This window comes from Coregonus clupeaformis, unplaced genomic scaffold, assembly GCF_020615455.1.
Source record: "Coregonus clupeaformis isolate EN_2021a unplaced genomic scaffold, ASM2061545v1 scaf0105, whole genome shotgun sequence".
NCBI lineage: Eukaryota > Metazoa > Chordata > Actinopteri > Salmoniformes > Salmonidae > Coregonus > Coregonus clupeaformis.
Genome location: NW_025533560.1, coordinates 608,456 through 621,283, shown reverse-complemented (window position 1 = coordinate 621,283; position 12,828 = coordinate 608,456). Strand labels below are relative to the sequence as shown.

The window sequence follows — 12,828 nt, the reverse complement described above, 5'->3', positions numbered from 1 at the left end:
CTCTCACCCCTCTGTTAACCTGACTCTCGTCTCTCTGCCTCTGCCTTCACCCTCTCACCCCTCTGTTAACCTGACTCTCGTCTCTCTGCCTCAGCCTTCACCCTCTCACCCCTCTGTTAACCTGACTCTCGTCTCTCTGCCTCTGCCTTCACCCTCTCACCCCTCTGTTAACCTGACTCTCGTCTCTCTGCCTCAGCCTTCACCCTCTCACCCCCCTGTTAACCTGACTCTCGTCTCTCTGCCTCAGCCTTCACCCTCTCACCCCCCTGTTAACCTGACTCTCGTCTCTCTGCCTCTGCCTTCACCCTCTCACCCCCGTTAACCTGACTCTCGTCTCTCTGCCTCTGCCTTCACCCTCTCACCCCCCTGTTAACCTGACTCTCGTCTCTCTGCCTCTGCCTTCACCCTCTCACCCCTCTGTTAACCTGACTCTCGTCTCTCTGCCTCTGCCTTCACCCTCTCACCCCCTGTTAACCTGACTCGTCTCTCTGCCTCTGCCTTCACCCTCTCACCCCCCTGTTAACTTGACTCTCGTCTCTCTGCCTCTGCCTTCACCCTCTCACCCCCCTGTTAACCTGACTCTCGTCTCTCTGCCTTCACCCTCTCACCCCCTGTTAACCTGACTCTCGTCTCTCTGCCTCTGCCTTCACCCTCTCACCCCCCTGTTAACCTGACTCTCGTCTCTCTGCCTCTGCCTTCACCCTCTCACCCCCTGTTAACCTGACTCTCGTCTCTCTGCCTCAGCCTTCACCCTCTCACCCCCCTGTTAACCTGACTCTCGTCTCTCTGCCTTCACCCTCTCACCCCCCTGTTAACTTGACTCTCGTCTCTCTGCCTCTGCCTTCACCCTCTCACCCCCCTGTTAACCTGACTCTCGTCTCTCTGCCTCAGCCTTCACCCTCTCACCCCCCTGTTAACCTGACTCGCGTCTCTCTGCCTTCACCCTCTCACCCCCCTGTTAACTTGACTCTCGTCTCTCTGCCTCTGCCTTCACCCTCTCACCCCCCTGTTAACCTGACTCTCGTCTCTCTGCCTCTGCCTTCACCCTCTCACCCCCCTGTTAACCTGACTCTCGTCTCTCTGCCTCAGCCTTCACCCTCTCACCCCCCTGTTAACCTGACTCTCGTCTCTCTGCCTCTGCCTTCACCCTCTCACCCCCCTGTTAACCTGACTCTCGTCTCTCTGCCTCTGCCTTCACCCTCTCACCCCCTGTTAACCTGACTCTCGTCTCTCTGCCTCTGCCTTCACCCTCTCACCCCCCTGTTAACCTGACTCTCGTCTCTCTGCCTCAGCCTTCACCCTCTCACCCCCCTGTTAACCTGACTCTCGTCTCTCTGCCTTCACCCTCTCACCCCCCTGTTAACCTGACTCTCGTCTCTCTGCCTCAGCCTTCACCCTCTCACCCCCCTGTTAACCTGACTCTCGTCTCTCTGCCTCTGCCTTCACCCTCTCACCCCCTGTTAACCTGACTCTCGTCTCTCTGCCTCAGCCTTCACCCTCTCACCCCCCTGTTAACCTGACTCTCGTCTCTCTGCCTCAGCCTTCACCCTCTCACCCCCCTGTTAACCTGACTCTCGTCTCTCTGCCTCAGCCTTCACCCTCTCACCCCCCTGTTAACCTGACTCGCGTCTCTCTGCCTTCACCCTCTCACCCCCCTGTTAACCTGACTCTCGTCTCTCTGCCTCATCTTTGGAGTATTGCGTTATTCGGAACCCACACTGTTCTGCGGGCAGGCCTGCCGGTTTGGACTAGATGGAGAACAGCAGAAGTTACTTTTTGTAGCAGGGTAGGAGAATTAACGTAGCAGGGTCGGAGAATTAACGTATCAGGGTAGGATAATTAACGTAGCAGGGTAGGAGAATTAACGTATCAGGGTAGGATAATTAACGTAGCAGGGTAGGAGAATTAACGTAGCAGGGTCGGAGAATTAACGTATCAGGGTAGGATAATTAACGTAGCAGGGTAGGAGAATTAACGTAGCAGGGTAGGATAATTCGGTTAAAGTTGGGAAAAGGGTTAGCTTAAATGCTACAATTGTCCTCAACGCAACTCGAACATATCTAGCAACAACCAGGCCTTCCCTCAGAACAGCCTATGTTTCCATTCATGCGATTCTGCCTCATCTTTACATCTTATAATAACGTATCACTCTTCCCTCCAGGTGTCAGTGACTCTTGAGAACTTCCAGGACCTGTCCCTGCCCATCCCAGGCAAGGAGGACCTGGCTAAGCTCCACTCCTCCTCCCACCAGACCTCTCTGGTCAAGGCTGGCTCCTGTGGAGAGGTCTACGCAGCCCAGGGATGGGTCGCCTTCGTCATGGAATACATCAAAAGGTTTGTTATATTACATACAGAATGTTATTACAATACATGAAAAGATACGGACCTGATCAGTGTTATGGATGAGGTATAATAATGGTTAAATAACAACCACATTTTTAGTACATCAACAAGTCCTATAACATTATAAGGAAATGAACGACGTGGTGAGGCAGAGTGAGTCAGCCGGTCGACTCAGTGGAGAGTCTGCTATACCAACTGGGTGATATAGGGGTCAACATATAGGGGTCATAGGTCATAGTGGATAGTCTGCTGACACCAAGTGGGTTGTATAGGGGTCAACATATAGGGGTCATAGGTCATAGTGGATAGTCTGCTGACACCAAGTGGGTTGTATAGGGGTCAACATATAGGGGTCATAGGTTATAGTGGATAGTCTGCTGACACCAAGTGGGTGATATAGGGGTCAACATATAGGGGTCATAGGTCATAGTGGATAGTCTGCTGACACCAAGTGGGTTGTATAGGGGTCAACATATAGGGGTCATAGGTCATAGTGGATAGTCTGCTGACACCAAGTGGGTTGTATAGGGGTCAACATATAGGGGTCATAGGTCATAGTGGATAGTCTGCTGACACCAAGTGGGTTGTATAGGGGTCAACATATAGGGGTCATAGGTCATAGTGGATAGTCTGCTGACACCAAGTGGGTGATATAGGGGTCAACATATAGGGGTCATAGTGGATAGTCTGCTGACACCAAGTGGGTTGTATAGGGGTCAACATATAGGGGTCATAGGTCATAGTGGATAGTCTGCTGACACCAAGTGGGTTGTATAGGGGTCAACATATAGGGGTCATAGGTCATAGTGGATAGTCTGCTGACACCAAGTGGGTTGTATAGGGGTCAACATATAGGGGTCATAGGTCATAGTGGATAGTCTGCTGACACCAAGTGGGTTGTATAGGGGTCAACATATAGGGGGTCATAGGTCATAGTGGATAGTCTGCTGACACCAAGTGGGTTGTATAGGGGTCAACATATAGGGGTCATAGGTCATAGTGGATAGTCTGCTGACACCAAGTGGGTTGTATAGGGGTCAATAGTTTTTCCTGAGCATGTGACTCAACCAGGAAAAACTCTATTCCCTGGTTAAAGCAGTTAAACCCATTGTTAGTAGGAGTCAGGGTTGGGGTCAACATAAACCCATTGTTAGTAGGAGTCAGGGTTGGGGTCAACATAAACCCATTGTTAGTAGGAGTCAGGGTTGGGGTCAACATAAACCCATTGTTAGTAGGAGTCAGGGTTGGGGTCAACATAAACCCATTGTTAGTAGGAGTCAGGGTTCGGGTCAACATAAACCCATTGTTAGTAGGAGTCAGGGTTGGGGTCAACATAAACCCATTGTTAGTAGGAGTCAGGGTTCGGGTCAATTCCAGTCAATAAAATAAAAAAAAAGTAAACAACTCCAATACAAATTCAAATTTTTCGGAATTTAAAAGTATTTAAGAGAATTGGAATTGGAATTTCAGTGTACTGGAATTGAAATGGAATTGACCCCAAACCCCTGGTAGTAGCCATCAGTGAGTTGTGTGAAGTCTATTCTGTTAACAGTACAACTCTTGAGATGATGTCCTTGTGTTCCAGCTGGTTCTGGGGTCCTGTGGTGACCCTACAGGACTGTCTGGCTGCCTTCTTCACCAGGGACGAGCTGAAAGGTGAGGACCGTGACTGTCTCTCTCTCTGGTACCTGTTCAGCCTGGAGCGGTTACTGACTGTGTTGTTTCTGTGTGTCCCAAGGTGACAACATGTACAGCTGTGAGAAATGCAAGAAGTGAGTACCCTAACAACCCCAACAACAACATTATAGATGACTGAATGGAACTTCTTCGTGGTTTAACTCAGGAGACATGAGTAAAGATTTAATGAAGACTGATTTTTCTCTGCTAGATTACGGAATGGAGTGAAATTCTGCAAAGTTCAGAGTTTGCCAGAGGTGAGTGTTCAAACGCATTAGGAAAGCGAGAAGGCTCATATCACAGCTAATATATATATATATTATAATATAAGCGCCAAAAAATACATACACAGCCTTTATACCCCCTGACACACAAAGGCACTTTGCTACGCCCACCTTTTAAACAGCTTCTCAGTCCCCTTCACCCTGGAATGCTTTCTCAGCGGTTTCTAACTCCTCTCCCTCTGTTAGTGGGTTGACACTACATTATATCTCTAACACTGTTCACACATTTATACTGTATTTGGGGTGAAATCCTTTAGTCATTATTCTTAAAATACAAATTAATCTATCACATGGGACCACGCAGCCGTCATACCGCTCAGGAAGGAGACGAGTTCTGTTTCCTAGAGATGAACGTACTTTGGTGAGAAAATTGCAAATCAATCCCAGAACAACAGCAAAGGACCTTGTGAAGATGCTGGAGGAAACAGGTACCAAAGTATCTATATCCACAGTAAAACGAGTCCTATATCGACATAACCTGAAAGGCCGCTCAGCAAGGAAGAAGCCACTTCTCCAAAACCGCCATAAAAAAGCCAGACTACGGTTTGCAACTGCACATGGGGACAAAGATCGTACTTTTTGGAAAAATGTCGTCTGGTCTGATGAAACAAAAATATAACTGTTTGGCCATAATGACCATTGTTATGTTTGGAGGAAAAAGGGGGATGCTTGCAAGCCGAAGAACACCATCCCAACCGTGAAGCACGGGGGTGGCAGCATCATGCTGTGGGGGTGCTTTGCTGCAGGAGGGACTGGTGCACTTCACAAAATAGATGGCATCATGAGGAAGGAAAATTATGTGGATATATTGAAGCAACATCTCAACATTTGACATTTACATTTGAGTCATTTAGCAGACGCTCTTATCCAGAGCGACTTACAGTTAGTGAATACATTTTTTTTTTTTTTATACTGGCCCCCCCGTGGTAATCGAACCCACAACCCTGGCGTTGCAAACACCATGCTCTATCAACTGAGCTACATCCCTGCCGGCCATTCCCTCCCCTACCCTGGACGACGCTGGGCCAATTGTGCGCCGCCCATGAGTCTCCCGGTCGCGGCCGGCTGCGACAGAGCCTGGATTCGAACCAGGATCTCTAGTGGCACAGTTAGCACTGCAATGCAGTGCCTTAGACCACTGCGCCACTCAGGAGCAAAGACATCAGTCAGGAAGTTAAAGCTTGGTCGCAAATGGGTCTTCCAAATGGACAATGACCTTAAGCATACTTCCAAAGTTGTGGCAAAATGGCTTAAGGACAACAAAGTCAAGGTATTGGAGTGGCCATCACAAAGCCCTGACCTCAATCCTATAGAACATTTGTGGGCAGAACTGAAAAAGCGTGTGCGAGCAAGGAGGCCTACAAACCTGACTCAGTTACACCAGCTCTGTCAGGACGAATGGGCCAAAATTCACCCAACTTATTGTGGGAAGCTTGTGGAAGGCTCCCTGAAACGTTTGACCGAAGTTAAACAATTTAAAAGCCATGCTACCAAATACTAATTGAGTGTATGTAAACTTCTGACCCACTGGGAATGTGATGAAATAAATAAAAGCTGAAATAAATAATTCTCTCCACTATTATTCTGATATTTCACATTCTTAAAATAAAGTGGTGATCCTAACTGACCTAAGACAGGGAATGTTTACTAGGATTAAATGTCAGGAATTGTGAAAAACTGAGTTTAAATGTATTTGGCTAAGGTGTATGTAAACTTCCGACTTCAACTGTATATACATTTGCTAAAATGTCTAAATAACTGTTTTTGCTTTGTCATTATGGGGTATTGTGTGTAGATCGATGAGAAAAAATAAATCAATACATTTTAGAATAAGGCTGTAATGTAACAATGTGGAAAAAGTCAAGGGGTCTGAATACTTTACGAATGAGCTTGTATATACACTACATGGCCAAAGGTATGTGGACACCCCTTCAAATTAGTGGATTCGGCTATTTCAGCCACACTCATTGCTGACAGGTGTATAAAATCGACCACACAGCCATGCAATCTCCATAGACAAACATTGGCAGTAGAATGGCCCGTACTGAAGTGCCCATGATTTTGGAATGAGCAGGTGTCCACATACTTTTGGCCATGTAGAGCATGTGGGAGTGTACACCAGATAGGTGCAGTGAAATGTGTTGTTTTACAGGGTCAGCCAATATATTATGGCGTCCCTGGAGAAAATTAGGGTTAAGTGCCTTGCTCAAGGGCACATCAACATATTTTTCACCTTGTTGTCTCGGGTATTCGAACCAGCAACCTTCCGCTCTAATCGCTAGGCTGTCTGCTACTAAACCAGGCAGCACAGTTTTCGTCACGGGATATTATTTAGTTACACTTTAATTCAATACAATTATTAAATTATTTGTAATCCCCTCTCATCCAGATCTTGTGCATCCACCTGAAGCGGTTTAGACATGAGCTGATGTTCTCCACTAAGATCGGGACTCACGTCTCCTTCCCATTGGAGGGCCTGGACCTGCAGCCCTTCCTGGCCAAGGATAGGTCCGCCCACACCACCTCCTACGACCTGCTGTCTGTCATCTGTCACCATGGCACCGCCAGCAGTGAGTGTTCGTCCAGATAGGGTCTGTTCCATGGAGGTAGACAGAGGGCTCTGGATTGATGGCTAGAACTTGTTCTAGCGTTGATCTCGAGGGCTTTCACCATTTTTTAAAGTAATCAACTTTGTGGGGATTGCTATCCTTTTCTTGTCTTGCAAACCCCAGGTTAACCTCCTCTCTCTTTCTCCTCTTCCTCTCTCCCTTCCTCTCTTCCTCCTCTCTTTATCCTCTTCCTCCTCCTCCCGCCAGGTGGTCACTACATAGCCTACTGCAGGAATGACCTGAACAACCTGTGGTATGAGTTTGATGACCAGAGGGTCACCGAGGTGTCAGAGTCCTGCGTCCAGAACGCTGAGGCCTACGTCCTCTTTTACAAGTAAGACAAAATCAACACACCCTAAGAGTGGTATTATGACTAAGTCCTCTTCTAGGAGTGGTATTATGACTCAGTCCTCTTCTAGGAGTGGTATTATGACTCAGTCCTCTTCTAGGAGTGGTATTATGACTCAGTCCTCTTCTAGGAGTGGTATTATGACTAAGTCCTCTTCTAGGAGTGGTATTATGACTCAGTCCTCTTCTAGGAGTGGTATTATGACTCAGTCCTCTTCTAGGAGTGGTATTATGACTCAGTCCTCTTCTAGAAGTGGTATTATAACTAAGTCCTCTTCTAGGAGTGGTATTATGACTAAGTCCTCTTCTAGGAGTGGTATTATAACTAAGTCCTCTTCTAGGAGTGGTATTATAACTAAGTCCTCTTCTAGGAGTGGTATTATAACTAAGTCCTCTTCTAGGAGTGGTATTATGACTCAGTCCTCTTCTAGGAGTGGTATTATGACTAAGTCCTCTTCTAGGAGTGGTATTATGACTAAGTCCTCTTCTAGGAGTGGTATTATGACTAAGTCCTCTTCTAGGAGTGGTATTATGACTCAGTCCTTTTCTAGGAGTGGTATTATGACTAAGTCCTCTTCTAGGAGTGGTATTATGACTCAGTCCTCTTCTAGGAGTGGTATTATGACTAAGTCCTCTTCTAGGAGTGGTATTATGACTAAGTCCTCTTCTAGGAGTGGTATTATGACCCTCTTCTAGGAGTGGTATTATGACTAAGTCCTCTTCTAGGAGTGGTATTATGACTCAGTCCTCTTCTAGGAGTGGTATTATGACTCAGTCCTCTTCTAGGAGTGGTATTATGACTCAGTCCTCTTCTAGGAGTGGTATTATGACTAAGTCCTCTTCTAGGAGTGGTATTATGACTAAGTCCTCTTCTAGGAGTGGTATTATGACTAAGTCCTCTTCTAGGAGTGGTATTATGACTAAGTCCTCTTCTAGGAGTGGTATTATGACTAAGTCCTCTTCTAGGAGTGGTATTATGACCCTCTTCTAGGAGTGGTATTATGACTCAGTCCTCTTCTAGGAGTGGTATTATGACTAAGTCCTCTTCTAGGAGTGGTATTATGACTCAGTCCTCTTCTAGGAGTGGTATTATGACTAAGTCCTCTTCTAGGAGTGGTATTATGACTCAGTCCTCTTCTAGGAGTGGTATTATGACTAAGTCCTCTTCTAGGAGTGGTATTATGACTCAGTCCTCTTCTAGGAGTGGTATTATGACTCAGTCCTCTTCTAGGAGTGGTATTATGACTAAGTCCTCTTCTAGGAGTGGTATTATGACTCAGTCCTCTTCTAGGAGTGGTATTATGACTCAGTCCTCTTCTAGGAGTGGTATTATGACTCAGTCCTCTTCTAGGAGTGGTATTATGACTCAGTCCTCTTCTAGAAGTGGTATTATAACTAAGTCCTCTTCTAGGAGTGGTATTATGACTCAGTCCTCTTCTAGGAGTGGTATTATGACTCAGTCCTCTTCTAGGAGTGGTATTATGACTCAGTCCTCTTCTATCGCACAAAGCAACACAGCATAAAACCACCACACTAAGAACTGTTACGTCGTCATCATACACAGTGAGGCGACATCCTTCATCTAGACGTCAACAGCAGCAACACAATTCTAATCTGCCAAGACTTGCCGCTTTTTTTAGCAGATTATAATTTTCTTGTTTTCTGTAAGCAGGAAGTTGCCATTCTGTGGTACAGACCCCCGCCCATGTAGTTTCTTTATCTCTCTGTTACTAATGCGTAACGTGTGTGTCCCTCCAGGAAGAGCAACGAGGACGCTCCGAAGGAGAGGAGGAGGGTGACCGGTCTACTCAGCATGACGGAGGCCAGTCTGCTACAGTTCTACGTCTCCAGACAGTGGCTCAACAAGTTCAAGACCTTCGCTGAGCCTGGACCGATCTCCAACGACGACTTCCTCTGCTCACACGGAGGTACGGAGCTATGGACATTCGTCTATCCATGTCTGTCTCTATCAGACATCGATATATCTTTCTCTCTATCTGAATCAGTCAGCCATTCAGTCAGACATTCATTCAGTCAGTCAGTCAGTCAGTCAGTCAGCCAGCCAGTCAGCCATTCAGTCAGCCAGTCAGCCAATCAGTCAGTCAGCCAGTCAGCCATTCAGTCTGTCAGTCAGTCAGCCAGTCAGCCAGTCAGTCAGTCAGCCAGTCAGCCAGTCAGCCAGTCAGTCAGCCAGTCAGTCAGCCAGTCAGTCAGCCAGTCAGCCAGTCAGTCAGCCAGCCAGTCAGCCATTCAGTCTGTCAGCCAGTCAGCCAGTCAGCCAGTCAGTCAGCCAGTCAGTCAGCCAGCCAGTCAGCCATTCAGTCAGTCAGTCAGTCAGTCAGTCAGCCAGTCAGCCAGTCAGTCAGTCAGTTAGCCAGTCAGCCAGTTAGCCAGTCAGCCAGTCAGTCAGCCAGCCAGTCAGCCATTCAGTCTGTCAGTCAGTCAGTCAGTCAGTCAGTCAGTCAGCCAGCCAGTCAGCCAGTCAGCCAGTCAGCCATTCAGTCAGTCAGTCAGTCAGTCAGCCAGCCAGTCAGCCAGTCAGCCAGCCAGTCAGCCAGTCAGTCAGTCAGCCAGTCAGCCATCAGTCAGCCAGTCAGCCATTCAGTCAGCCAGTCAGCCATTCAGTCAATCGCTCAGCTGTCAAAGCAACAACAACAAAATGACAAAATGAATCGGTGTCTACAGTGATATTGGGTGAAGTTTAGGTTAGTGATGCCCATAATGACTTATGATGATGATGTTTTAAATGTTGTTTTATCAGGTGTGCCACCTGCCAAGGCAGCGTTCATCGATGACCTGGTAGTGATGCTGCCTCAGAATGTGTGGGACCACCTCTACAGCAGGTCAGCTTCATACAGAGACACAGTAGTGTCATTAGGTGGGAATACATGCAGGATTATTAAACAGGATTGTTTAGGGAAATCCTTCTTCTTGCGTAGAATGTTTTAATCAAACTATTATATTAATCAGAGTATTCACAATAATCGTATTAATGTGTCAGTGTAACCGTACCCATTGTTGATAAAGTCATGGTTTATAAGATGTATTGTTACGGCTAGGAGCATTGTCTTACGTCAGAGAGCACGACGGCCGTCTCCTGGCAACTGTCAGAAGACGATGCGGCTAAGGGGAGAATTTACTGGTTCTGAGAAGTTTATTCACTGAGCTGTGTTTCAAGAACTGAATTCTGGGACTGTGGTCCCTGGTCAAGGTGTTACTAAGCCGTGATTGGTCTGTCAAGGTGTGTTACTAAGCTGTGATTCGTCTGTCAAGGTGTGTTACTAAGCCGTGATTGGTCTGTCAAGGTGTGTTACTAAGCTGTGATTGGTCTGTCAAGGTGTGTTACTAAGCTGTGATTGGTCTGTCAAGGTGTGTTACTAAGCCGTGATTGGTCTGTCAAGGTGTGTTACTAAGCTGTGATTGGTCTGGTCAAGGTGTGTTACTAAGCCGTGATTGGTCTGTCAAGGTGTGTTACTAAGCTGTGATTGGTCTTTCAAGGTGTTACTAAGCTGTGATTGGTCTGTCAAGGTGTGTTACTAAGCCGTGATTGGTCTGTCAAGGTGTTACTAAGCCGTGATTGGTCTGTCAAGGTGTTACTAAGCCGTGATTGGTCTGTCAAGGTGTGTTACTAAGCCATGATTGGTCTGTCAAGGTGTGTTACTAAGCCGTGATTGGTCTGTCAAAGTGTGTTACTAAGCCGTGATTGGTCTGTCAAGGTGTGTTATTAAGCTGTGATTGGTCTGTCAAGGTGTGTTACTAAGCTGGGATTGGTCTGGTCAAGGTGTTACTAAGCCGTGATTGGTCTGTCAAGGTGTGTTACTAAGCTGTGATTGGTCTTTCAAGGTGTTACTAAGCTGTGATTGGTCTGGTCAAGGGGTGTTACTAAGCTGTGATTGGTATTTCAAGGTGTTACTAAGCCGTGATTGGTCTGTCAAGGTGTGTTACTAAGCCGTGATTGGTCTGTCAAGGTGTTACTAAGCTGTGATTGGTCTGTCAAGGTGTTACTAAGCTGTGATTGGTCTGTCAAGGTGTTACTAAGCTGTGATTGGTCTGTCAAGGTGTGTTACTAAGCCGTGATTGGTCTGTCAAGGTGTTACTAAGCTGTGATTGGTCTGTCAAGGTGTGTTACTAAGCCGTGATTAGTCTGTCAAGGTGTGTTACTAAGCCGTGATTGGTCTGTCAAGGTGTGTTACTAAGCTGTGATTGGTCTATCAAGTTGTGTTACTAAACTGTGATTGTTCTATCAAGTTGTGTTACTTAGCCGTGATTGGTCAAGTCAAGGTGAGTTACTAAGCCGTGATTGGTCTGTCAAGGTGTTACTAAGCTGTGATTGGTCTGTCAAGGTGTGTTACTAAGCTGTGATTGGTCTGTTGTCTAGGTACGGAGGAGGGCCTGCTGTCAACCACCTGTACGTGTGTCACACTTGTCAGACAGAGATTGAGAAACTGGGAAAGAGACGCAAGACAGAGCTGGACATGTTTATCCGGGTAAGACCTTTCCCTGATCCTATCCTCTATGTACTGGAGTTAACAGAGAGCTGTAGATGTTTTCTACCCCAGCACTAACGCACCTGTTTTAAATAATCAACCAACCATGATGATCTGAATCTGTTTTGTCAGTGCTGGGCTGGAGGAAAACCCTGCACAATGAGTTGATGACCTGGTGTTGTAGCCCTCTGCCCCAGCAGAAGAGCAGGGGCTGGGTCAGACACAGAGACATAGGGCTCATTATTAATGCATGGAAACAGATGGACCTGGTGTCAGCTAATACCACCCATATAGACTGACTGACTAACTGCACAAAGAATGAGGGAGAGAGGTAGAGAGAGACAGAGAGGTAGAGAGAGACAGAGAGGGAGAGAGAGACAGAGAGGGACAGAGAGGGAGAGAGAGACAGAGAGGTAGAGAGAGACAGAGAGGGACAGAGAGGGAGAGAGAGGGACAGAGAGGGAGAGAGAGGGACAGAGAGACAGAGAGGTAGAGAGAGACAGAGAGGGAGAGAGAGACAGAGAGGGACAGAGAGGGAGAGAGAGACAGAGAGGTAGAGAGAGACAGAGAGACAGAGAGGGACAGAGAGAGACAGAGAGAGACAGAGAGGTAGAGAGAGACAGAGAGGGACAGAGAGGGAGAGAGAGAGACAGAGAGGTAGAGAGAGGTAGAGAGAGACAGAGAGGGACAGAGAGGTAGAGAGAGACAGAGAGGGACAGAGAGGGAGAGAGAGGGACAGAGAGACAGAGAGGTAGAGAGAGACAGCGAGGGACAGAGAGGGAGAGAGAGGGAGAGAGAGGGACAGAGAGGGAGAGAGAGACAGAGAGGGAGAGAGAGACAGAGAGGGAGAGAGAGACAGAGAGGGACAGAGAGGGACAGAGAGGGAGAGAGAGGGAGAGAGAGGGACAGAGAGACAGAGAGGTAGAGAGAGACAGAGAGGGACAGAGAGGGAGAGAGAGGGACAGAGAGGGAGAGAGAGAGACAGAGAGGGAGAGAGAGACAGAGAGGGACAGAGAGACAGAGAGGGACAGAGAGACAGAGAGGGAGAGAGAGGGACAGAGAGGTAGAGAGGGACAGAGA

The 12,828-nt window shown here is 47.3% G+C and overlaps 1 protein-coding gene across 2 annotated transcripts in view; it reads left to right on the top strand.

Annotated features, from left to right (window-relative positions):
- Window positions 1–12,828, top strand: part of LOC121580542 (ubiquitin carboxyl-terminal hydrolase 33-like) — a 70,333-nt gene that overhangs the window by 54,136 nt on the left and 3,369 nt on the right. For both annotated transcript variants that reach the window (XR_006658221.1, XM_041895481.2), the window contains exons 13-21: window positions 2,162–2,334; window positions 3,929–3,999; window positions 4,082–4,115; window positions 4,232–4,277; window positions 6,694–6,874; window positions 7,121–7,247; window positions 9,020–9,189; window positions 10,023–10,104; window positions 11,640–11,748. Coding sequence is in view for 1 of the 2 variants with exons in the window: in XM_041895481.2 (XP_041751415.1) it covers window positions 2,162–2,334; window positions 3,929–3,999; window positions 4,082–4,115; window positions 4,232–4,277; window positions 6,694–6,874; window positions 7,121–7,247; window positions 9,020–9,189; window positions 10,023–10,104; window positions 11,640–11,748 (993 nt within the window). In the remaining variant the exon portion in view is untranslated. The remainder of the gene's footprint in view (window positions 1–2,161; window positions 2,335–3,928; window positions 4,000–4,081; window positions 4,116–4,231; window positions 4,278–6,693; window positions 6,875–7,120; window positions 7,248–9,019; window positions 9,190–10,022; window positions 10,105–11,639; window positions 11,749–12,828) is intronic.